The following is a 25,573-nucleotide window of genomic DNA, read 5'->3' on the forward strand; positions in this document are numbered from 1 at the left end:
GGTGTCATGAATTGAATTCTGTCCCCAAAACACATGTGTCAACTTGGTTAGGCCACGATTCTCAGTATTGTGTGATTATCCACCATTCTGTCATTTGATGACATCTTCCTATGTGTTGTAAATTCTATCACTGTGATGGATTAGTGGCAGTTATTTTGAGATCTACAAGACTAGACAGTGTCTTAAGCCAATCTCTTTTGAAATATAAAAGAAAGACATGACCAGTGAGAAGGGGGGACCTCACACCACCAAGAAAGCAGTGCCGGGAGCAGAGTGCATTCTTTGGATCCGGGGTTCCAGTGTGAAGCTCCTAGTCCACGGGAAGACTGATGACAAGGGCCTTCCTCCAGAGCCGACAGAGAAAGCCTTCACCTGGAGCTCATGCCCTGAATTTGGACTACTAGACTATGAGAAAATAAATTTCTCTTTGTTAAAGCCATCCACTTGTGGTATTTCTGTTATAGCAGCACTATATGATCAAGAAAGAATTTGGTACAGGGAGAGGGGTGCTGCTCTAAAAGATACGTAAAATGTGGAAGCAGTTTTGAAACTGTGAATGGATAGAAGACTCAGAAGGAAATGAGGAGAGCTGTTACACTAGAGATGACACAGACAGCAAGAAGCAGCAGCAGAGGACCGGCAGCAGCAGAGGGCCAGCAGTGGCAGAGAAAAGGCAGCAGCAGAACCAGGAGACCACTGCGAGACAGCGTTGGAGCTGACCCATGGAGTGAGAGAGCTGAGTGCCTATGTACAGGAGGCTTCCTGGTGGAGTGGGGTGCCTCTGAGCACTTATCAATGGAGCTAGACTTGCCGACCCACAGAAAAAGAGAGCTGAGTGCTTTCCAGACAAAGTTTACTGGCAGAGTGAGATGACTCCAGGCACTTACTGGTAGAGCTACAGAGCTTTCAAACACTTGCCCGAGCAGGGGAGATGTGGGCATGAGGCCCGAGGGCCGAGAGGCCAAGGTACCAGGAAGCAAAAGCTGAAGAGACAAGGAACGAAGGAAGCCAAGCTACCTCAGTCTCAAAAGGTATGGCCTCAACCACTTGGGTTTCAAAGGGTGGAGCCGTGGCCTCTGGTGTTTCTAAGGGTGGAGTCACCACTCAGACAGCCTAGGAGAATGGTGCACTTTAAGCCCAGGGAGCAGAGTTGCCAACCCAGTGGGACTAGAAGGCTGAGCTGAAGCCCAGGGTTGAGGGGTCTCCACTCAGAATCTGGAAAGTGTGGCCAATACCTAGAGTCTGGAGGACAGGGCCATTGTGCAAACTGTCTCAGAAAACAGAGGATTATTTTCAAAGCCTTGAGAGCTAATGTCATGTATTCTGTCATCTTGCTTGGTACTGGTTATGCCATTTTTCCCTCCAATTTCTCCTGTTTGTAATGGAAATATCTACACTGTGGCTATTGTACCACTTTGGAAGCAGATAACTTATATTCTAGATTTCACAGATGAAATTTTTGGATTTTGGTCTTGGAGTTGATTTAAGACTCTTACGATGGTATGATGGGGTGAATTATGTTTTACATGTGGCAAGGACATGAATTTTTGGGGGCCAAAAAAAAAATTTTTTTATTTTTTTTTAAAAGGGTAGGATGTCATGGATTGAATTGTGTCCCCAAAAAATATGTGTCAACTTGGTTAGGCCATGATGCCCAGTATTGTGTGATTGTCTGCCATTTCGTCACTTGATGAGATTTTTCTATGTGTTGTAAATCCTATCACTATGATGGCTTAACAGCGGTTGAGATCTATAAGACTAGATGATGAGATCTACAAGACTAGATAGCGTCTTAAGCCAATCTCTTTTGACATATAAAAGAAAGAAGTATGCAGAGAGACAGGGGGACCTCATACCACCAAGAAAGCAGTGCCAGGAGCAGAGCGCATCCTTTGGACCCAGGGTTCCTGAGCAAAGAAGCTCCTAGTCCAGGGGAAGATTGATGATAAGGGCCTCCAGAGCCGACAGAGGAAGCCTTTCCTTGGCGCTGATGCCCTGAATTTGGACTTTCAGCCTACCAGACTGTAAGAAAATAAATTTCTCTTTGTTAAAGCCATCCACTTGTGGTATTTCTGTTATCCCACACCACCACAGCAGCACTAAATGACTGAGACACTTGGTTAATGTCCTCAGCTGCTAACCAAAAGGCTGGAGGTTTATGTTCACTCAGAGATGCCTCAGAAGAAAGGCATGGTGATATAATTCCGAAAAATCAGCCACTGAAACCCTACAGAATACAGCTCTACTCCAACACACATGGGGCTATGAGTCAGAATTGACTAGACAGCAACAGGTTACTTGTATTCAGATAATTAACTTTGATATCTTTTTCCGAGTGCAATGCTAATATTACTTCATCTTGTTGGTATACGATACATCTTGTGAGAACTGAAGCATCGTAGGCACATTAAAAAAACCAAAAAACCCACTGCTGTCAAGTCAATTTCAACTCATAGCAACCCTACAGGACAGAGTAGAACTGCCCCGTAGAGTTTCCAAGGTGCCTGGAGGATTCAAACTGCAGACCTTTTGGTTAGCAGCTGCAGCACTTAACTACTACTACATGCATAGGTCATAGTAAAGTTCCCATTCTCATTTCAACTTCATCATGATTTAGGACACATTACAGCAGTCTAAAGCAAATGTAGGAGGACAGGAGGATAAAGGAAATGAAAGGAGCTCTGATAGGATAGTACAAGGAGCAGTTGTGACACGAATATCAAGGGGCCCAGAAGAAAAGATTTTAGAAGTTATCATTGTATTCAAGTAATTTTATTCAAGTATTGTCTTGTTTAAAGTACACTATCTATCCCTTTTACAGATAAGTCCTATGAGGGTAGGGTGCGTGTCTGTATCAGTCAACGATGTAAACCCAATGCCCAGCACAGTACCTGTCACATATAAACTTGTTGGCATGGAGTCGATTCCAACTCATAGCAACCCTGTAGTACAGAGTAGAACTGCCCCATAGGAATTCCAAGGATCAGCCGGTGGACTCAAACTGCCGACCTTTTAGTTAGCAGCTGAGTTCTTAACCACTGTACCACGAGGGCTCCACACAGGAGTCAATAAACACTTGTTAAATGAAGAAATACATAAGTGAATGAGAAGCCATTAGGAAACCCATGGTGAATGGAGAATAAACAGTAAGGTGTCTGCCACTATGATGGGTAATTTTAGGGCCCTTGAGGGGTAAAGAGGTGGACAGCAGGGAATAGGGTAAAGAACACACAAAAAGGGATCCCATAAGAAACTGAGCTTGTAAGTTAGGTACATCCCTTAATTCTGTCATATTTCTAGTAAGGTAAAATTAAGATGGTGATAAAAATCAAAAACTTCAGAAATTGTGATGCAGACCAATGGACATATCAGAAAACAAAAGATATATGAATATACAAATGAGATGTTCTATTGAATTCAAAGACTGGTTTAGCAGATGAGACACAGGAGCTTGTTTTCATGCATGGTATGCAGAATTCTAAGATGGTTCCCAAGAGTTCCGCTTACTAGTATACATGGCCCTGTGTTCTCCCCATTTTGTGAGGGTGGGCCAGACCTGTGTCTATGATGGGACTTCACTCCCACGATCAGGCTATGTTATATGGCAAAGGTGAAGGGTTATGCAGATGTAATTAAGGTTTCTAATCAGTTGGCTTTAAGATAATCAAAAGGGAGATTTTGCTGGATAGTCCTGACCTTTTCAGCTGAGCCCTTTAAAAGAGGGCCTAAGGTTCAGTGTCAGGAAGAAGTCAAAGAGACTTAAAGAAGCAGCAGAGACCATCTTGCTGATCTTAAAGATGCTGAAAATTGCCTATGGAGGAGACTGTGTGGCAAAGACCTGAGGGCAGCCTCTAGTTGCTGCGAGCAATTTCTTGGCAACATACAACCTGAAAATTGGGACTTCAGTCCTGTGACCAGAAGAAACTGAATTCTGCCAACAACTGGTGGGCTTCGAAGAGGCCCTGGAGCCTCAGGTGAGATCACAGCCCCAACTGAAGCCTTGATTTCGCCAGTCAGTTCCTGAGCAGAAGATCCAACTAAACTCCTGACCCATAAAAAATATGAGATGATAAATCTTCACTGTTCTAAGCCACTAAATTTGTGGTAATTTTTTACAGAGCAATAGAAAAGTAATAAAACATGTTTTACAACCTGGAAAATATCGATCTTCATGTTACTGCTTACAAATCTCATCTACCTCAAACATTTGTTTTCTGAAACAATACAGTGGCTTTTTATATAATTTACAAAACAAGCTTCAATTTTCATGAACTCTGAACACCTCAAATTTGTTATAAAAGCATTTTACCTCTGAATTTATTTGGTTTTTTTCAAAATATACCTGAAAGAGAAAACTGAATGTAAAAGTATATTTGCCTCATCTTTTGCAATCATATAAAAAAATAATTTGCTATTTTAGGAAGTATTTACAATTTACTATGTTCTATCCCTGATGGCATAGTGGTTAAAAGCTTAGCTGCTAACCAAAACGTCAGCAGTTCAAATCCACTAGCTATTCCTTGGGAACCCAACGGGGCAGTTCTACTCTGTCCTAATGAGTTGGAATCAACTCGATGGCAACAGGTTTGGTTTTGGGGGGTTTTTTATGCTTAGAAAAAAAAGATATGTACATATTTAACACATTTATTTCTCTTTTCAGTATCATGTCATACTAAGAAGAAATACATCACATTATGGGAATATATCCACTCGCCATGTGACTATTTCCATATAATATGTGATATGTTAAGAAGAGATAAAACCTTCACATTCAAAATAAGTTATATAACTTTTCATATATCTTATATAGTAATAAATATTCAAATACAGTAATCTGTTTTCATAGGTAATCTATAATCCCGATAAGAGTAAAGTTGGGGGAAATAGTTTGGTGACATTACCCATCATGTATTTAGGGAGCAAGACAGCCTGTCATTAATATTTTCAGAATTTAACCATTAAAACTTTCTTCTGTGTTTTTGTGCAATAAATTTATAATTGAATACGTTTATAAACAAACACCCAGAATGCAGGTTCACACTATCACTTGCTTTATTAAACCTTTTTTTATATAATTTCAAATAAGGTTTGAACTTAAAAGAAAAAAAAAATGTAAGTTCACCTACCTTCCACATTCAAAGTTCCCATTTTAGACTCTAAGAAATCAAATAATGTGCTTGGTGCTGATGGCCTTGCACTTCCCAGGTCTTCTTCATCTTCAGATCTTACTCGTCCCCTGCCTTTTCCTTTACCTTAAGATTTAAAACAAAACATACATATTGTATATGTAAGAACAAAGGGCGAAAATACACTGAAACATTATCAGCAGTCATTTTAAGTAGGATTTTGTATATACATTGTTTCAGATATTTTTGTATATTCTATGTCTTTTATAATAAAAAGGTTTCCAAATGATTATAGTAAAGTACCTTTAATCTTCTAAGTGATCTATACAGAAAGTTGAATTTGTTCATGTAAATTGGTTTTTAAGGAAAAAAAGCATTCATCTACAACTTTTTTCTGCAATTACCAATTTTTTTTTAAGGAAAATACGAGATTGGGACTTAAAAAAAAAAATAATAATAATACGTTTGACCAAGCAATGATTACAGAATGACAGATATTAAGTATAAGTTATGTTCTTGTTAATTTTTAGACGTTTACTGAAGGTTCACTTACATACACAATTGGCATACTTTTAGAAATAATTAACAGAACTAGGTAGTTTACATTTCCTGAAATCCTCAAAACAACCTTGTGAAGTAAGTCACCATTAGAACCACTTTATAGAAAATGAAGACAATGAGACTCAGAGCAACTTGCGCAGGTCTTTGTGGTTCCAAAATGGGTGCTTCTGCCATAATACAACAATATTAAATAAATTTATAGCCCTCACAGCAATAACTTCCAACATCTGTCTATAAAACATAGTCCTCTGAAAAGCAAACAATACTGACACACTGCTTAATATGATACCTCTCAGAGGTGGACCCGTAACAGGTTTCTGCTTATTGCTATTAAGAAGTACATTCAATGCAGCTTCTAAGTTGTTGCCATTATCCATAAGAGCTTGCCGAGACGCTTCCTTACTGAAGCCCATTTCTGTTATATGCTTCAGAGCCTTCTCATCAACCTGTAAGGAGGGAAAAAAAAAGCTATGCTAATTGATGGCCCATAAATAATGCAAGCATAACTTTTTAACTATATATTGTCTTTTAACTAAAAATTACAACTTATGCTTATGGAAGAGATGTCATACTAACACAACATTCATTTGCCGCTTTTTCACACAATAGTGAAAGAAGAATCTTCATACGTGTGGTTGTGCCTTGAGTATGCTCTGACTGCTCAAGTTCTATTGTAAGTGCAAAAAATACATGAATTGTCAGAATAAACCCTTTGAAAATAATATAGGCAGTGGGGAGAAAATTACCCAATGAAAAATTTTCAAGGTTGATATTTCTCCATCCTGGAAAGGAAATGTTGTAATTTATACAGCATCTCTCCAAAAATACAAAGTATAAGTTGAAGCTAACCAAACGGTACCACCTCTGTAGATTGCGCTGTTTCTTTACTTCCCATCACTTCAGTGTTCTGCTCTATATTTCATAGCGATCATTTGTATAATGCTTTCACAGCCTGCACCCCAAATAAGGAAGTCCGCTTTACAGATGCCAGAATGCAAAATCTCCTTGAAAAATCTAGGCCTAAGCAGAATTCAAGAACCCCTTTAATAACACAAAAATAGCCCCATGAAGAAATTTCTTGGAAACCACAGCCAGCTGAGAAAGACGTATCCTTAACTTTTGTGTATGTAAGAGTCAGCGCAGACAGGCGTTAGGGTAGCATGTGCACGGCATGCATGCTGCAACTGCCCGCTCTAAAGCCTGGGCAGACACTGATAAAGGAGAGCACTTTTCCCAAGCCCTGACTGTTTTAGAGTCCTTCTCAACAAAGGAGCTACTATCAATTGACCAAAGCTGGACCGTAAGGAAAAATCTATTTACCATACCTGCTGTAGATATGCTAAAGAAAATATAAGAAGGCCTGGACATCAAAACTATAATTCATCCTTCCTACTGAAAACTTACTATGAACATATAAAAATAACCAAGCCTTCCAAAAGCCTTTCCTTCTCCCATTTATCTCCCAAATAAATATCTAATTATGAGTATGGCCCCTACATAGAACTTGACCTACGAATACTTTTACTGATCAATTAATACTCAGCCTGTCTCTTGGTATAACTTATTTTGCCTTTCACGTTGACCTCATATGCACTTAACCAAACTCTTAGTCTGCCCAATTTCTACGTTTAGTCGAGCCTTTTCCTTCCTCAGATATTGTTACCTGGGAAGCTTTTAAATTTCCAAATGTAATCCCATTTTGTTTCTTAATATATCTATACATATATATTATGTATTATACACATATACATACACAATAAATATAATTCATACACATATAAATATAAAAGACATAAAAACAGATATCATAACAAAAATAACAGTAGTTCTCCCTGATTACTGGAAATAGAGGTGATTTTTATCTTGGTTCATTTACCTTTGTTTTCTAAATGAGTATGTACCATTTTTAAATATGTAAAAAAATTAAAAATTATAAAGTTTATTTTTAAATTCCCAACATGTCAAACGAAACTTTAATAGAAGTTCCTAAAGGATTCCAAATTAGCTTCTTCGAGCAAGCAAATGACCAACAAATACCTAGTATACATGTGAATGGAAAGCTTTAGTCTCGGCTGTCAAGGAAAATTTCTGAGTGACTTCAAAAGGAGAAAGATGAAAGGGCAAAGCTAGCGACCAGAAAAATGTACAGAGGGGGGTTTTCTGGTTCACTTTAGATACTGTAATCCCTCTATTACAAAATATCATATTATACTCAAAGGTGAGATATGACTGAAAAGACATTCTCCCGCCATCGTACGGCTTACTTCACTAGGAATAAAGAAGCACAATACTTGCTAAGGTATTTACTCTAATTAATTACACATACATTGCTCTGAGGGTGGAATAAAAATGTAACCATTCATCCCTCCCTTTGGCATCTCTCTTCTCCAAACCCCTTTCCCTTTTCTTTAAGCAACTATATTCAAAAAGGAAAACATCTCCCAGTACGAAGTTTCTATAGAGCTTTTAATCTAGGTTCCATACAAAACAAGACTGCTTTCTAGAAAACCTCAAACCAAATGAAACAAAATGCTGAATGTTGCGTGAACATGTCAATGCATAATTTTTCCAAGACCTATGACCACAGCTTTTATCACCTTCTCAAAAACACTTAAGAATCACTGGTCCATTGGAAACACTTTGAAACTTGATTTTAGCTCTCTCATCAACAAATTGTAGTACGGGCTTACTCAAATTAATATTCATATTAATATAAGATACCATAAAATCTTAGATGCAATTCAAATACTACTGGTCAAGGCAATAAAGAATAATTTGTAATTTTTAGTAATGTTCTCTATCATGTCTTTGGCAAGTTTTTTATTCCACTGACAAAAAGGAAGAAAAAAATAAATAAAAACCTGTAACATATGCAGAATAAGCTGAGCTGAACTGTCATACTACGTTAGGGGAAAACAAGAGAAAAAGATTGGTTCAGGGTCATACACAGCATCTGTAAGCATTATGCTTATAAGATCTGCTTTGTCGAGGTGTAATATACTAATGCTTAAGAGATAGCAGTGCACCTATACTTTCATAACATTAAAAAAGAAGAAAAAAGATACTAGTGCAAAGTACCTGTTGCCGCTGAGTCAATTCTGACTTACAGTGACACTACAGGATAGAGTAGAAATGCTCCATAGGGTTTCCGAGGTGTTGGTGAAGCATACTGAATATACCGTGGACTGCCAGAAGAAGGAACAAATCTGTCTTGGAAGAAGTACAGCCAGAATGCTCCTTAGAAGTAAGGATGGTGAGACTTCGTCTCATGTACTTTGGACATGTTATCAGAAGGGACCAGTCCGTGGAGAAGGACATCATGTTAGGTGAAACGAGAGGGTCAGTGAAAAAGAGAAAGACCGTTGCCTAGATGGAATAACACTGACTGCATCAATGGGCCCAAGCCTAACAACGATCGTGAGGATGGCGCAGGAGGCACCACCAGTGTCTTGTTCTGTTGTACACAGAGTTGCTATAGTCAGAATTGACTCAAAGCCACCTAACAACAAACAACAATCATTACAGAAGCAGGCTGCCACATCTTTCTTCCTTGGAGCAGCTGGGGGGTTCCTATCGCCAGCCTTTCTGTTAGCAGCCCAGCATTTAACCTCTGTGCCCCCAGGGCTATGAGAGTAGCTAAAAAGTATCACCTTATCTTAGTGACATCTGCATATGTTGCTAGAGGCTGGCTGCCAGCACAAGGGGTTTAAATCATCATGTTAATTTCTTGAAGAGGAGATGGCTTTGCTTCAGATCAGGGATGAGGGACTCAGGTTTGATAAAACTCTCAGGGCTTAAAGTTAAATTTGTGCCATTGATCATATTCTGTACAGTATTTATAAAAAACACCACCAGCCACTGCAGGATCTTAGCTATATCAAATGTTTCTATAATTCTACTGTAACACTACTGTCATATTTGAGGCAGGAATGATTTTATTACAGTTGAACCTCCAACCTATAGTGGAATAAGAGAGATATCTCCTATTCCTGTCTAATCTATTTGTACCTGGGTGGTGCAAATGGCTCCCTTAAGCTACTAACTAAAAGGTTGGTAGGTCTAGTCCAATCAGAGATGCCACAAAAGAGAGTCCTGGCAATCTACTTTCAAAAGATTACAGCTATTGAAAACTCTATGGAGCACAGTTCTGCTCTGAAACACAGGGGGTTGCCATGGGTCAATGGTAGCTTTCATGGTTTGGGTTGTTGTTGTTTTTTTCCTATATTTATCTTATATTTAAATAACTGGATTTTACTAATAAATTAATATGACAATCAACCCACTATAGTAAATAAAGGGAAAAATTGCTAAGTGCTTGTATGGATTTTATTTAGCCTTTAATTATAAAAAATTTCAAATATGTACAAAGTAAACAGAACAGTATAATGAACTCATTACCCGCTTTAACGATTATCCACATTCTAACATTCTTATTTCACCTATACTTCCACCTACTTTCTCACATTCCAGTATTATTTTTTACAGTTCTTTACTTTAGATTAAATTTACACATGTTGAAACGCACTTACCTTAGCTACATAATTCCACAAATGGTTACACCTTGTAACCCACACCTCTACCATGATGCAGAACCTCACCTTCTCTACAGAAACTTCCCTTGTGAACCTTCCAGCCAATTCTTGGACCCGCCCGACCACTGATCTAATTTTTTTCACTACAGATTAGTTTTGGCTGATCTGGAACTTTGCATCACTAAAATCATGGAGTACCTGCTCTTGTGTCTGACTTCTTTCAAGAGGAATGTCTTTCAGATTCACCCTGCCTATATCAGTTCCATTGTTTTTATTGATGAATAAAACTCCATTGTATGAATTCTCCATTATCCTACTGACAAACACTTAGAAACAGACTTGCTGGGTCAAAGGACAGATGTATGTTTAACTTTATAAGAGACAGTCAAGCCTTTAACAAAGTGAGTGTACTGTTTATCATATACATCCCTACCAGCAATATATGAGTTTCCATTGTTTCCCAGTCTTGCCAAAGTTGTGTGTCCTTGGTCTTTTATTTTTATATAATCCATTTTATTTTTTGTTATTGTTGAGGACACAAACAGCAGAACATCCCCCAATTCAACAATTTCTGCATGTGCAATTCAGTGACACTGATTACATTCTTTGAGTTATACAACCACTCTCCCCCTTCTTTTCCAAGTTGTTCCTCCTCCATTAACGTAAACTCACAGCCACCTAAGGTTCCTATCTAAACTTTCAAGTTGGTGTTTTCAATTTGATCCCATATAAATGGGTCTTAAAAGAGCACAGTACTCAAGACAGCTATTCTTCACTAGTTAAGTTAAACTATTGTTTGGTTTTAAGAAGACTTCAGGGGATATTTTTGGTTTAATGTTTAAAGACTATCTCAGGGCAATACTTTCAGGGGTCATCCAGCATCAACAGCCCCAGAAATCAGGATTCCATGACAAGTTGAAATTCTGTTTTGCATTTCCTCATTTGATCAGGATTCTTCTACAAAATCTTCTATCAAAAATGTTCGGTAACGGTAATCTGGCACCATCGGTTTTTCTGATTGCATTGCAAAGGAGGCAGTTGGACATAGAGGCAGTTAGCTACACGTTCCATGTCCTCCTCCTGTTCTTAACTCTCTTTCTTCTTTACTCCAGGTGACTAAACACCAATTGTTGTACCTTAGTTAGGCACTTGCAAGCTTTTAACACCCCAGGCACCATGTAACAAAGTAGAAGGTAGAACAGAAGCACTAAACACAATATTAGGCCATCTATCTGAGATATCTTATAAAACCATGACCCTAAACCTCTAAACCAGAACTAAATCCCAAGAGGTGTTTGGCTGTATATAAGCAGCCTCAGCAGTTACTCTTTAATTTTTCTGTCATTGAAAATATATCTATCACACAATCTTAGGCAATTTAACTTTTCAAAGGGGTATAACTTATCGACAGGAATTACATTAATCAGCAGTGTAGGGTTAATTAATGTCATTTTTCCATCATCGTAAACTGAAACTCAGTACTCCATAAGCAATAACTGCCCCTTTCCCTCCCTCCTGCCCCTGGTAACCACTAATAAACTTTGGTCTATACATTTGCCTGTTTTTGTCTTTTTATATAAGTGAGGTCATACATTAATTGTTCTTTTGTGATTGATTTCACTCAACATAATGTCTTCAAGCTTCATCCATACTGTAGCATGTATCAAGACTTCATTTATCTTACTGGCTTAGTAGTATTCCATTGTACGTATGTACCATATCTTGTTTATCCATTCATCCACTGATGGGCATTTACATTGTTTATACCTTTTGGCTATTCTGAATAGTCTTGCAATGAACATTAGTGTACAAATATCCGAATCTCTGCTTTCAAAGTTTTTGAGTATATACCTACAAATGGAAATGCTGAATCATATGGCAGTTCCGTTTGTAGTTCTGTGAGGAACCTCCACAGTTTTCCACAATAGCTGTACCATCTTGCATTCCCATCAACATTTATTTGTTATTCTTTTTATCTTGGCCATCCTTGTTATTTGTTATTTACCCTTTATCTTGGCCATTCTAGTGGGATTGAAATGGTATCTCTTGTCGTGGTTTTGATTTGCATCTGACAGCTAATGGCTTTAAGTCAGATTTGACTCAATGGCAGCGGGGTTTTAGGCAGCTAACGACATTGAGCATCTTTTCATGTGTTTGGTGGCCACTTAAATGTTCTCTCTGGTGAAATGTCTATTCGCATCTTTTGCTCATTTTATGATTGGGTTATTTATCTTTTCGTTAAGTCGTCAAAATTTTATGTATATTTTCATTAGTGGATTCTTATCAAATATATGGTTTCTAAAGATATTCTCCCAGTTAGTAAAGTCTTTTGAGAAACAAAAGTTTTTAATTTCTAAGAGGTCCCACACCTATTTATCTTTTGCTGTTTGCATTTTAGTCATTATATCAGATAATCCATTGTTAAAAGCTAGGCCTATTAGCCTTGCCCTTGTATTTTCTTCTAAGAATTTTATGGTTTTAGTGTTCATATTTAGGTTCTTAATCTATTTTGAATCTGGTTTTGTGTATGGTGTGCAACATGGATTCTGTTTCATTTTCCTGAAGGTGGAAACTCAGTTTTTCCAAAACCATTTATTGAAGACTCTTCTTTGTCCATCAAATGGCCTTAGTACCCTTGTCAAAAATCAGTTGACCATAGATGGGTTTATTTCTGGACTCTCAATTCTATTTCATTGGTCTATGTGTCAATTGTTACACATTGTTATACCACGTGGCACAGTGGTTACGAGCTACAGCTGCTAACCAAAAGGCTGGCAGTTCGAATCTACCAGCTGCTCCTTGGAAACCCTATGGGGAAGTTCTCCTCTGCCCTATAGGGTCACCATGAGTCAGAATCGACTCAATGGCAATGGGTTTGAGTTATAGTATGCTTTAAAATGAGGAAGTGTGAGTCCTCCCACTTTGTTATACTCTTTCAACATTAGCTATTCGGGGCTCTAGTCATGCCATATAAAGTTGAAGATTGAGTTTTCCATTTCTCAAAAGAAGGCTGCTGGAATTTTGATCAGGATTGCACTGAATCTATAGACTGCTTTGGACAGCACTAATATCTTAACAATATTGTCTTCCAATCCATGAACATGGAACACCTTGCCATTTATTTCTTTTTTAATCTCTTTCAGCAGTTTTATTAATATTCAGCATATAAGTCTTTCACAACCCTGGTTAAATTTAATCCTAAATACATTATTCTTTTAGATGCTGTTGTAAATGGAACTGTTTCCCTAATTTCCCTTTCATATTTCTCATTGCTGGTGTATAGAAACCCAACTGATTTTTCTTTGCTGACCTTGTGCTAAATTCCTCTGTTAGCTCTAGGGGCCTTCTTATAGACTCCTTCGTATTTTCTATATATAGGATCATGTCATCTGCAAATAGAGATAATTTTACTTCTTTTCCAATCTGAATACCGTTTATTTCTTTTTCTTGTCTTACTGCTCTGGCTAAGACTTCTAACATGATATTGAATAGAAGTTGTGAGAGGAGGCACCCTTGTCTTGTTCCCAATTTCAAGGGGAAAGCTCACAGTCTCTTGCCATTAAGTAGAATGCGGGCTGTTGGTTTTTCATGTATGTCCTGAATCATACTGAGGAACTTCTATTCCAATCTTATTGAGAGTTTTCATCAAGATAGGGTGTTGGATTTTTTCAAACGCTTTTTCTGCATCCATAGAGATTATCATGTGGTTCTTTTCCTTTGCTCTACTGATTGTGGTATATTATGCTGATTGATTTTCTAATGTTGAACCATCCCTGCATTCCTACAGTAAATCCCCCTTGGTCATGGTGTATGGCTCTTTTAATTTGCTGTGGTATTCTGTTCACTTGGATTTTGTTGAGGATTTTGGCATCTATATTCATAAAGGATATTAGCCTGTAGTTTTCTTTTCCTGTAGTGTCTCTGTCTTGTTTTGGTATTGGGCTTATGTTTACTTCATAGAATGAATTAGGGAGTATTCCTAATTTTTCTAACTTTTGGAAGAGTTTAAATGGGACTCATGTCAAATCTTCTCTAAATGTTTAATAGAACTTCCTAGTGAAGCCATGTGGTCTAGGACTTTTTGTTGTTGTTGTTCTTGAAAGATTTTTATTGTTGTCCTTTTTTAATTTTAGCCATTCTAGGGGAAGTATAGTGGTATCTTATCGAGGTTTTAATCTGCATGTCACTAGTGAAGGAGTCCCTGAGTGGCACAAGTAATTAATAGCTCGACTGTAAACTGAAAATTTGTAGTTTCGAGTCTACCCAGAGGTGCCTTGGAAGAAAGGCCTGGTGATCTGCTTCAGAAAAATACAGTCACTGACAACCCTATGGAGCATAGTTCTAGTCTGACACACATGAGGTTGCCATGAGTCAGAGTCAACTTGATAGCCACTGGTTTCATTTTAATGACTAATGACGTTAGAACACCCTTGCGTGTGTTTACTGGCCATTCATGTATCTTCCTTTGTGAAATGTCTGTTCAAGTCTTTTGCCCATTTTGGGAAGAAGGAGTGGCAAATGTGGGGGAGAAGGACAAAATAACTGTCTTAGTTACCCAGTGCTGCTATAACAAATACCACAAATGGTTGTTTTTAACAAACAGAAATTTATTTTCTCACAGTTTAAGAGGCTAGAAGTCCGAATTCCGGGTACCAGCTTTAGTGGAAGGCTTTCTCTGTCAGCTCTAGCGGAAGGCCCTTGTCTCCTTCAGCTTCTGTTTCCTGATTTCTTGGCGATCTCCATGTGACTTAGCATCAGTCTTCCTCCATCTCTGCTTGCTTGCTAGTCTGTTTTTTTCTTATCTTGTAAGAGGCTGACTCAAAACACACTCTATACAAATTCTCTCATTAACGTAACAAAGACAATCCACTCCCAAATGGCATTATAATCACAGATACAGAGGTTAGGATTTGGGGGACACAATTTAATCCATAGCATTCCATCCTTTGGTTCCCAAAAATTCATGTCTTTGCCACACACAAAACACCTTCACCCCATCACATCATCGCAACAGTCCAAAGTCCATCCTGGGGCAAAATTTATCTTCATCTGTAAACCTGTGAAATCTAAAATATAAGGTATCTGCAGGTATTTTTCTATTTTCTGTAATGATTTTTCCATTACAAATGTAAGACATTGGAGGGAAAGAAGGGATAATGGGCACAAGTCCAAAATCCAGCAGAACAATTTAAATTAGCTCTAAAGGTTTGAAAATAATCCTCTCTTCCCTGAGACCATCTAGGCAATAGCCCTACCCTCTAGACTCTGGGTGTTGGCCATGCTCTGATTCTGGGTGGAGGTTCGTTGGCCCTGGGCTTCAGCTCCACCTTCCATGCCCACTGGGAAAGCAATTCTGCTCCCCTGGCTTTGGGCAGTCCCATTCTCGTCTTTTTGAGTGGCAACCCCACCCCCCCCGCCCTGCCACCCCTTTTTTCCCTCCAATTTCTCACATTTGTAATAGAAAAATCATTACAGAAAACAGAAAAATGCCTGTTCCACGATTGTACAGGCGTGGTTCTTCTGCCCCTTCGGCATGGCAGCTCTAGCCCCTCAGCTTTGGACAGCGACCCCATTCTCCTGGCACACCTTAATGGCAGCCCCACACTCCGGAGCCGAGCTGGCAATGATCTCACGTTTTGAATCATAGGAGGCTGTGGTTCCACCCTTTGAGATCCAGGAAACCATGGAGAAACCCGTTGAAACTTAGTAAGTCCTGCTTCCCTTGCTCCTTTCAACAGTTCTGCTGATCTCCAAGCTGCTCCAGGGAAGATCCTTTTCTTTTCTTGGAGGACAACAGATGTAGCTCCTTTGGCATGTTTCTGTCTGTAGAATTCCAAGAGGCAGATAGTATTTCTTCCTTTGTTCTTTCTCTGTCCCCTTCAGTCTAAACTAATGGGTTTTCTGCTGTAATCGTTGATTAGACCCATCAGTCACAGGCTAAATCTCTTTAACAAAAGATTGTGCAACCACATCCTTAGTGAATATTCTAGGACATGTGTCCTCAGTTTGGAGAACAGAATTTTCCAAATCTTTAAGTTCTGTTTTCATTTTGCACAGTTCATCTTTAAGTACATCTCTTTCCTCTCACATTTTACTACATAAGCAGCAAGGAGAAACCACAAGGCACCTTTAAGATCTTGCTTAGAAATCTCCTCAGCCAGATATCTAAGTTCATCACTTAGAAGTTCTACCTTCCACCAAACATTTGAACATAATTCAAACAAGTTCTTTGCCACTGCATAAAATCATCACCCTTTCTCCAATGTGCAATCACACGTACATCATTTTGTTTTAAAGCCTCACTGGAAGCACATTTAACGTTCACATTTCTAAAAACATCCTGTTGCAAAAGCCATATGTATTCTCTAAGATGACAGAGACTTTCGCTATAGCTCACTTCCTTCTGAGCCCTCACCAGAATTGCCTTTGCTGTCCATAATTCTACCAACACTGTCTTCAAGGCAATCTAGGCTTTCACTGTTAGGTATCTTAAAACTTCCTGCCTTTACCTATTACCCATTTCCAAAATCACTTCCACATTTTAGGTATCTGTTAGGGCAGCACCCCACTCTTCCAGTACCAAATTCTGTTTTAGTTCTCTAGTGCTGCCTGTAAAACAAGAAATACAGCAAATGTGTGGCTTTAACAAACATAAATTTATTTTCTCATAATTTAGGATGCTACAAGTCTGAATTCAGGGTGCTGGCTTTAGGAGAAAGCTCTCTCTCTGTCATCTCTGGGGTACAGTCCTTGTCTCCTCAGCTTCTGTTTCCTGGTTCCTTGGAGATTTCCATGTGGCTTGGCATCTACACTCCCCCATCTCTGCTAACTTGCCTGCTTGTCTTAATCTGCTCTTTCTATATCTTGAAAGAGACTGACTCAGGACACACCCTATACTAATCCTGTCTCATTAACATAATAAAGACAATCCATTCCCAAATGGTATTATAACCAGAGGTATACAAAAAAACAAACCAAACCTGTTGCCATCAAGTGTATTCGACTCATAGCGACCCTGTAACCCAAACCAAACCCACTGCCGTCGAGTCGATTCTGACTCATAGCAACCCTATAGGACAGAGTAGAACTACCCCTTAGAGTTTCCAAGGAGTGCCTGGCGGATTCACACTGCCGACCTTTTGGTTAACAGCCAAGTCTTAACCACTGCACCACCAGGGCTCCAACCACAGGTATAGAAGTTAGGATTTACACTACATAATTTTGGAGGACATAATTCAATCCATAAAAATAATAAACCCCAATTGTTTAAGCTAATCTCAAATATTCTGTAAATCATCGGAATTTACTGAACCTCTAAATGTAGAGGAAAATGAATTCTCTCCAGCTCCCCTTAGATCTGAGGACAAAGACTAAACCAATACAATATACCAGAAATGTCTTTGACTCCTCCATTTATCTTTAAAAATTCATTTTGCAAATGAATCCATAATGCATGCACATTGTATAGATATTTTTTTCCAAAAAACAACAAAAAAAATAACTTTAAGTAAAAGTTGAGAAAAGACATGGGGAGGGCAGGGAAGGACTTTGGAGAGGTTGATAATTATGTTTTTTGATGTATCATCTTTTAGAATATAATTTGCACTGAGTAGCTTCAATTAAATTTTATAGTTTTTTCATCAATCCAATCCAAAAAACATTATTCGGACATTAGAAATTTAAGTGAAATGGAGTTTTAAGTACATTATTTTTCAAACAACCCAAGTTTTTCATGAGTTACTTATAATCCTTATCTTAAAAAAAAAAAAAACTTTCTTAGAGTTGTAACACTTATCCAAAATACACTGAACACATGCCATTAGTGATCATAAGAAAGAATAAGTCATAACAGCTATTAAAAAAAAAAATAAAGAACGTGTTAACTTTATGCTTGGTTTTTTTAGCCTTACCAGTTCTCTATAGACACCTTCGTGTTTCCCTTCAGGTTTGGTTGACTTTTCCTTCTGTAAAACTTCCCTATTTCGGTTACCACCAGTGCTTATATTGAGATTACTTCTAGCACCGCCGCCGCCTCCTCCAAATGTCTTGGTCTTTAGATAAGAGAAAGGTAAAAGACATATAAGTAAATAGTATTTTAAAATAGCTCTACAGATAACTAAAAACATCTAGTAAAACTGAAGTAGTTAAAAGCTTCCTAATTATGATTTAAATGAAAAGTGAAATGTTACTCTTTTTTGACGGCACAAGTATCTACTAGCCATAATCTCTTCACAAATCCAAGTCAAGCAATAAAAAAATTACAGGATTAAAATCTTGAATCTCCCTAAGGCAAATAATTAGAATAAACTTACACGCAGAACAATACAGAGAAAATAAAATAATCAATTATTGTGCACATCAGCTGTCAAAATGATTCTAGGAAAAAATACTTGGCAGGTATCATGAGGCCTGGGTTACAAATCCATCTACTTGGCAGGGATACCTTTAGCAAGGCACCAAATTCTAGGAATCAGTTTAATTATGTTCATGGTCCAGTATTATAATCTATGATCTTAGAAAGTGAGTAGAAACAAGATTACAAAAAAATTAGCATTGGATTAAAATTCTTCTTATTATTTTATTATTTTCATTAATTATATAATATTCTATTTTTTACAAACTACATCTAAATTTCTATATTTCTTATTTTCCTGATTATTTGAATCATTATATATGTGCTACAATTTGATTTGACCTAATTTTTTGTTTTATCAAACTATTCTGGAAAGACTACAATATAAGGAACACTGGTTTGGAAAGACACAAATCCTTGATTGAAAAGCAACCCATTACTGTTACCTGCATAACATCAAATTAAAAATCTGGTTATATAATATCTTTGTAGTTCTGATCTAATAAGAGAGGATGAATTTAAGACTAGATTTTTTATGAGATAATGACCTACATTTTTAAATGTATTTTAAAATGATTACACTAAGAAAACATCTAAGATATAGTTTATATAATATTGACATCTTACAAATATTGACAAATTACATTAAATCTGATGAAACCACAAAGAAATAGAGCTTGAAAAACAGAAAAATGTTAAATAAGCATTAACAGATAATACATTAAATATCTTTATTAGCTGATACACCACAACATTTAAAATTAAAACCACACCTTCAAACACCAGACTCATTATGGGTTCATTCAGTTTTCACAAAAAAAAAAAAAGATCTGAAACGTTTCGACAGTCACTACTTGTGTAACTGAAAAGAAAAATGACTGTTCATACAAGTGTGATAAACACTTATTTTTCTTTATAATTACACAACAATTACTATTGAAACATTTCGAATCTATTTTTTATATATAATGTTATTGTTGTCGTATGTCATTTAGACTACCCCAACTCATAATGACCCTATATGACAGAGTAGAGCTTCCACATAGGGCTTCCTAGGCTGTAATCTTTACAGGAGCAGATTGCTAGGTCTTTTGTTCTGCTGATTGGCTAGTGGGTTTGAGCCACCTTACGTTTCGTTAGCAGCCAAGCACTTAACCATTGTACCATTAGGGTTCTGATTTTTATATACTAGTGTAATAAAGGAAACCCTGGTGGCGTAGTGGTTTAGTGCTATGACTGCTAACCGAAAGGCTGGCAGTTCGAATCTGCCAGGTACTCCTTGGAAACTCTGCGGGGCAGTTCTACTCTGTCCTATAGGGTCGCTATGAGTCAGAATTGACTCGACCCCAGTTTTGGTGGTTTTAGTGTAATTAAGATGGAACCTGGTGGCACAGTGGTTAAGAGCTATGGCTGCTAACCAAATTGTGGTGAGTTAAAATCCTCCAGCCAGCTGTTTGTTGGAAACTCTACTGGGCAGTTCTACTCTGTTCTATAGGGTCGCTATGAGTAGGAACTGACTTGAAGGCAACAGGTTTTTAGTATGATAAAAGGAGCCCTGGTGGTGCAAATGGTTAAGAGTTCTGCTGCTAAACAAAAGGTTGGTGGTTTGAATTCACCTAAAAGCTCCTCAGGAGAAAGACCTGATGATCTGCTTCCATAAAGATTAGAAAACCCTATGGGGCAGTTCTACTCTGTCATATAGGGTCATTCTGAGTTGGAATAGACTAAATGGCACATAACAACAACAACAACATACTAGTGTGATACAATGCTTACTAGACTGGGACAAAATGTAGCATATTAAGAACATAGTCACTTAACTTCCACAGAGTCTCAGCTTTCATCTGTAAAACAAGGACAAGAAAATCTACCTCGCTGGGCTATTGTAAGGATTAAATGCCATGATGGATATGAAGAGCTTAGCTCAGTAACCGGCACATGGTAAATACTCAAGATGGCAATTACTGTTTTTGTTATTACACTAGAAAACAGTTATATGAAAAGGCTGGAGCCTGACCTGTTCCAAACTAATTATATTTCCAGAGTTTAAATACAGTTAACTCCAAAAGTGCCTTTTCTTTTGGTGCCAGTAAAATAGTTCCATCTTCTGGATGTATTTTCTCATTTTTTTCTTTCCATTTTATAAATTAAGGAACAGGATAAACAGCATTTACAGAAATGCTTTCTAATGCTTTAAAACAGTTGTTATTCATTAAACATGTAAGTATCTACAACAATCACAACTTAAATATTACCAGTAAGGTCTCAGAGTTGTCCTTTATGAGCCACATCATCTTGTCCATATTATGTCAACTAGGCAATTATGACACCCTCATGATTGTGAAACTCATGTGGGTTCTTAACATTGCCTAGCATCTTACATATTTCCCCAGCCCATTCTCCCAATCTTCTAGACCACTATTGTCCATGTTCTCACTTTGCACCACTCCCACAACCACCATCTTGGTCTAAGCCACCATCATTTTTCACCTGGATTACTTCGATAATCTTGTAATGTGTCATAATTACTCTCTTCCTACTCTATGTTATATTCTGAACATAGAAGTCAGAATTAGCCATGTAAAACACAGGTTCAATGATGTTACTGCTCAAGAACCCTCATTTCTTTATGAATAAAAGCCAATGTCTTAACAATAGTCTACAGAGCCCTACATGATCTGACCTCCATCTTCTCTCTTGACTTCACCTTCTACTAATCTTTTGCTCTCTCTGTTTACACTGGCCATGTTATTGTTCCGTGAACATACACCCCTGCTTTAGAGCTCTACCAATGGTTTCTCCTTCTACCTGAAACATTCTTCCCCAGATAACCACATAGTTAATTCTCTCATCTCTTTCAAGTCTTGGATTAAATCTTACCATTTTGAAGCCTAATCAGATGACTAGTTAAAGCTGCAACCTGCAGTTTACTTATTTAGTATGTCTATATTGTTTACTATCCTTCCTAAAATGTAAACTTCACAAGTGCTTCAATTTCTGACCATTGTATTTTAAATTATAGCTCCCTGTCCCCATATACTGGCACTCCTGACTCCCAGTCCTACCCTGTTTTATTCTTTTTGCCATAGCAATTACTACCTTTTAACCTACCAAATAATTTACATATTCATATGTTTATGGTCTGTCTCCCTTACTAAAAGGTAAGCTTGATAAGGTCAGCTATCTGCTTCTTCATTGATTTAACCCATTGTTATCTGTCTGTTCTGTTTACTGACTTAACCCACATATTTAAAAAGTTCCTGGGATATACTACTAGGTTCTCCCACAAATATGTGCTAAATGAATTTGAATAAAGGAATGAAAATCATCATTTGGTCATGTGCAGTAGGTTCCACCAAATCTACATAACTGTTTAAATGGGTGGTCATAAAACATCTTTTCAGAACAATTCTACTGTGATTTCGGTATTCAGATACCCAGATTAAAAACATATATATCTTCTACTATACTACTGTTGTTAGTAGGTGTTATTGAGCCAGTTCCAACTCATAATGACCCTATGTACAACAGAATGAAAACACTGCCAGTCCTTAGCCATCCTCACGATCATTGTCATGCCTGAGCCCATTTTTGCAGCCACTGAGCCAGTCCATCTCATTGAGGGTCTTCTTCTTTTTCGACGACCCTCAGCTTTACTAAGCATGATGTCCTTCTCCAGGGACTGGTTCCCTCCTGATAACATGTCCAAAGTATGTGAAACAAAGTCTCCCTACGCTTGCTCCTTGCTCCGGGTGTACTTCTTTCAATACAGATTTGTTCATTCTTTTGGCAGTCCATGGTATATTCAATATTCTTTATCAACACCATGATTCAAAGACATCAATTCTTCTTTGGTCTTCTTTATTCATTGTCCAGCTTTCACATGCATATGAGGCAAATGAAAATACCATGCCTTGGATCAGATGCACCTTAGTCCTCAGGGTGACCTCTTTGCTTTTTAACACTTTCAAGAGGTCTTTTGCAGATTTGCCCAAGGGAATACATCATTTGATTTCTTGACTGCTGCTTCCATGGGCATTGATTGTGGATTCAAATAAAATGAAATCCTTAACAACTTCAACCTTTTCTCCTTTTATCATGATGTTGCTCATTGGTTCAGTTTGATGATTTTTGTTTTCTTCATACTGAAGGCTGTAGTTTTTGATCTTCGTCAATAAGTGCTTCAAGTCCTCCTCACTTTCAGCAAGCAAGGTTGTGTCATCAGCATATCGCAGGTTGTTAATGAGTCTTCCTCCAATCCTGATGCCCTGTTCTTCTTCATATAGTCCAGCTTCTCAGATTATTTGCTCAGCATACAGACTGAATAAGTACGGTGAAAGGATATAACCCTGATGCACACCTTTCCCGATTTTAAACCATGTAACATTCCCTTGTTCTGTGGAAATGACTGTCTCTTGATCTATGTACAGCTTCCTCATGAATACAATTAAGTGTTCTGGAATTCTCATTCTTCGCAATGTTTTTCATAATTTATAACCCACACAGTCAAATGTCTTTGCATAGTCAGTAAAACACAGGTAAACATCTTTCTGATATTCTCTGCTTTCAACTAACCAAGAAGCTGGCAGTCCGAGTCCACCAGCTGCTCCCTGGAAACTCTATGGGGCAGTTCTGCTCTGTCCTATAGGGTCACTATGAGTCAGAATCAACTCAATGGCAAGGGGTTTTCTATTATATTACACATAGATTTAGTCACAGAACTATTACTGAGTAACTTTGGGTTAGTCCATTTATATCTTTAAGCCTCCACCAACTTTGTAACATAGCAACTGAGAGTTCTTTTAGGTTTAAAAGACTATGCTTCTTTAATTATCAAATGTTTATGGGAAAATACAATGTGATTAACTATGATTTTAAAAAAATGAAGTACGTTACAGTATGTTAACTACATTCCAGTAAACAGCTGTAATAACACAATATAGCAAAAAAAAAAAAAAAATGAAATGATCTAAATGTAAATCAAAACAACTTTGCAATAATCAGTAAGAAAATGATACACACCTAATATCCTTACTCTGAAATGCCATAATTTTAATAGCTTTTTGGCAATGAAGAAACACATTATATGTAAATTGTGTAAAAGGCATTTTCGGAAATGTTAAAATGATTTTTTTTAACGTGCCTTAGGACGGAGTAGAATACTAAAGAACACCAACCACATTTACTGAGAGCTTTGAGCAAAGGAGTGACTGACTACCTGTGCCAGGTAGTATTCTAAATGCTTTCTTAAAGACAATCAATCTTAATTCTCTCAGTGATTGTGTGAAGTAGCTATCACTTTTATTTTCATTTTATAGATAAAGAAAACTGGGACACAAAAAGCCAAGGTAACCAACCTATCCAAGCTGGTATAGGGTGGCTATGAGTCAGAATCAACTCCATAGCAACAGGTTTTTGTTTTTTTTAAATACCTCTAGGCTGTCCGACTCCAAAGTTTGCGTTCTTGGCAACTTACACTAGACTGATGATACGTGTGTAAGGGGGAGGGAGAGAGCTTGCACTCAGGAAGAGGAAGAGACTGGGTGGTGACATTCCTCAATAAGATGGTCCCTATGTAGTTAAATGTTAAGCCAAGGAAATGGTCCCAATAGGGGTCCCTAACTTAATAGGGTCCTTAACTTGGTAATTAAACGGTAAGCCAAGGAAATAGTTCTACAGGGGTCCCTGACTTGGCTGCTGCACGTTAACAGGGAGAGATAAGAGAAAAAGGGTATAAAACCCTAAGAAAACGATTATCGGGCTCTCAGGCTCTCCCTCTGAGCAGCCCACTTAAGGCTCTCTGGTCAAGTGCACTTTCACTATTAACCCTCTGCTAACTAATAAAACCCCTTGCTTGCTTGGCACTTTTTGTCTCAATGTTTGAATTCTTTCCTACACCGAAGACAAGAACTGAGGCATTTTCTCCGGTAACAGATGGACACACCACAGAAAGAATAACCAAAATTCAAGAAATCTCCTACTTAAACTTCAAGTTTAAATAGGAAAGCAGTTGTTACCTACATTAGATTTCAATCCTAATGTTAAGAAAATTCTGTCTAGGAAAAAATTCATGTGCTAAAATTTCAAATCCTAAAAATCTATAAATAACTAGAGAAAAGACATATTCCAAATAAGCAAAAAATACAAAATAATTAAAGCCATTTGACTATTATTAAGTATATGATGTAACGTGTGTGTATGAAAACATATATAATCCAAAGATAAAAAATTATTTTTTAGTGTACATTAAATGGAATTGATGGAAAAAAAAAAAAACTGACAGAAATGTTAAAACTTGATCCACTTATTTACCCTCTTGCATTTCTCAGAAGTTGACATTGCAGGGAGAAATTATCCTGAAAAAACTGGCATTTGGCCCAAATAGTGATCGGTAACCCTCTGCCATAATAGAAAGTGTTCAACTGTAACATCATTAAAAAGAAAAAGAAGAGGGTGACAAAAGTGTGGATTACTAGTAAGAGTTGACTTACTGAAACAGGCAAGGTGATTTCAGAAAAACAGCATCTGAGTAAAATGTGTAAGCTTAAGATCCTATAAGGCGGCAGGGCATTTTCTAATTATGGCATTGGCAAGAAGAACAATGTCAAGGGTTTGTTGAATTAGTTATGTTAAAAGAAAGTGATGATTACGAGTAATCTAAATGAAACAATGATGAAAAATAAGAGAAACTTGTAAGGATTAAGTTTCTTACTTCTTTGCTCTTTGCAACTTCTGCAATAGCAGCAGTCCTTTGTTTTTCAAATTCATCATTATCATTTGAAGGTTTGACAGGCATTGTAACTTGCAGTGTCTTTCTTCGATCAAGTTCTCTGCTATCCACTTGGGCGTGAGATACACACTTCTGGTAACAGTAAATAAAAATAAATCAATTCAGTATTTCTAAAAAGATCCACGGTTTTCATTAGAAAGTAATACTTCTTCAAAAGAAATGTTTATACTTCTTTCAACAGCTAAAACCCCATCTAAAATACAAATCTATC

General features: G+C 37.5%; 1 protein-coding gene across 7 annotated transcripts in view; it reads right to left on the reverse strand.

Annotated features, from left to right (window-relative positions):
• TDRD3 (tudor domain containing 3) overlaps positions 1–25,573 on the reverse strand; it is a 221,665-nt gene that overhangs the window by 64,476 nt on the left and 131,616 nt on the right. For all 7 annotated transcript variants that reach the window (XR_010318188.1, XR_010318187.1, XR_010318186.1 and 4 more), the window contains exons 7-10: positions 25,285–25,434; positions 18,130–18,270; positions 5,977–6,133; positions 5,127–5,252 (exon numbers count right to left, since the gene is read on the reverse strand). Coding sequence is in view for 1 of the 7 variants with exons in the window: in XM_064270056.1 (XP_064126126.1) it covers positions 5,127–5,252; positions 5,977–6,133; positions 18,130–18,270; positions 25,285–25,434 (574 nt within the window). In the remaining 6 variants the exon portion in view is untranslated. The remainder of the gene's footprint in view (positions 1–5,126; positions 5,253–5,976; positions 6,134–18,129; positions 18,271–25,284; positions 25,435–25,573) is intronic.

Source organism: Loxodonta africana, chromosome 17 (assembly GCF_030014295.1).
Source record: "Loxodonta africana isolate mLoxAfr1 chromosome 17, mLoxAfr1.hap2, whole genome shotgun sequence".
NCBI classification, from domain to species: Eukaryota; Metazoa; Chordata; class Mammalia; order Proboscidea; family Elephantidae; genus Loxodonta; species Loxodonta africana.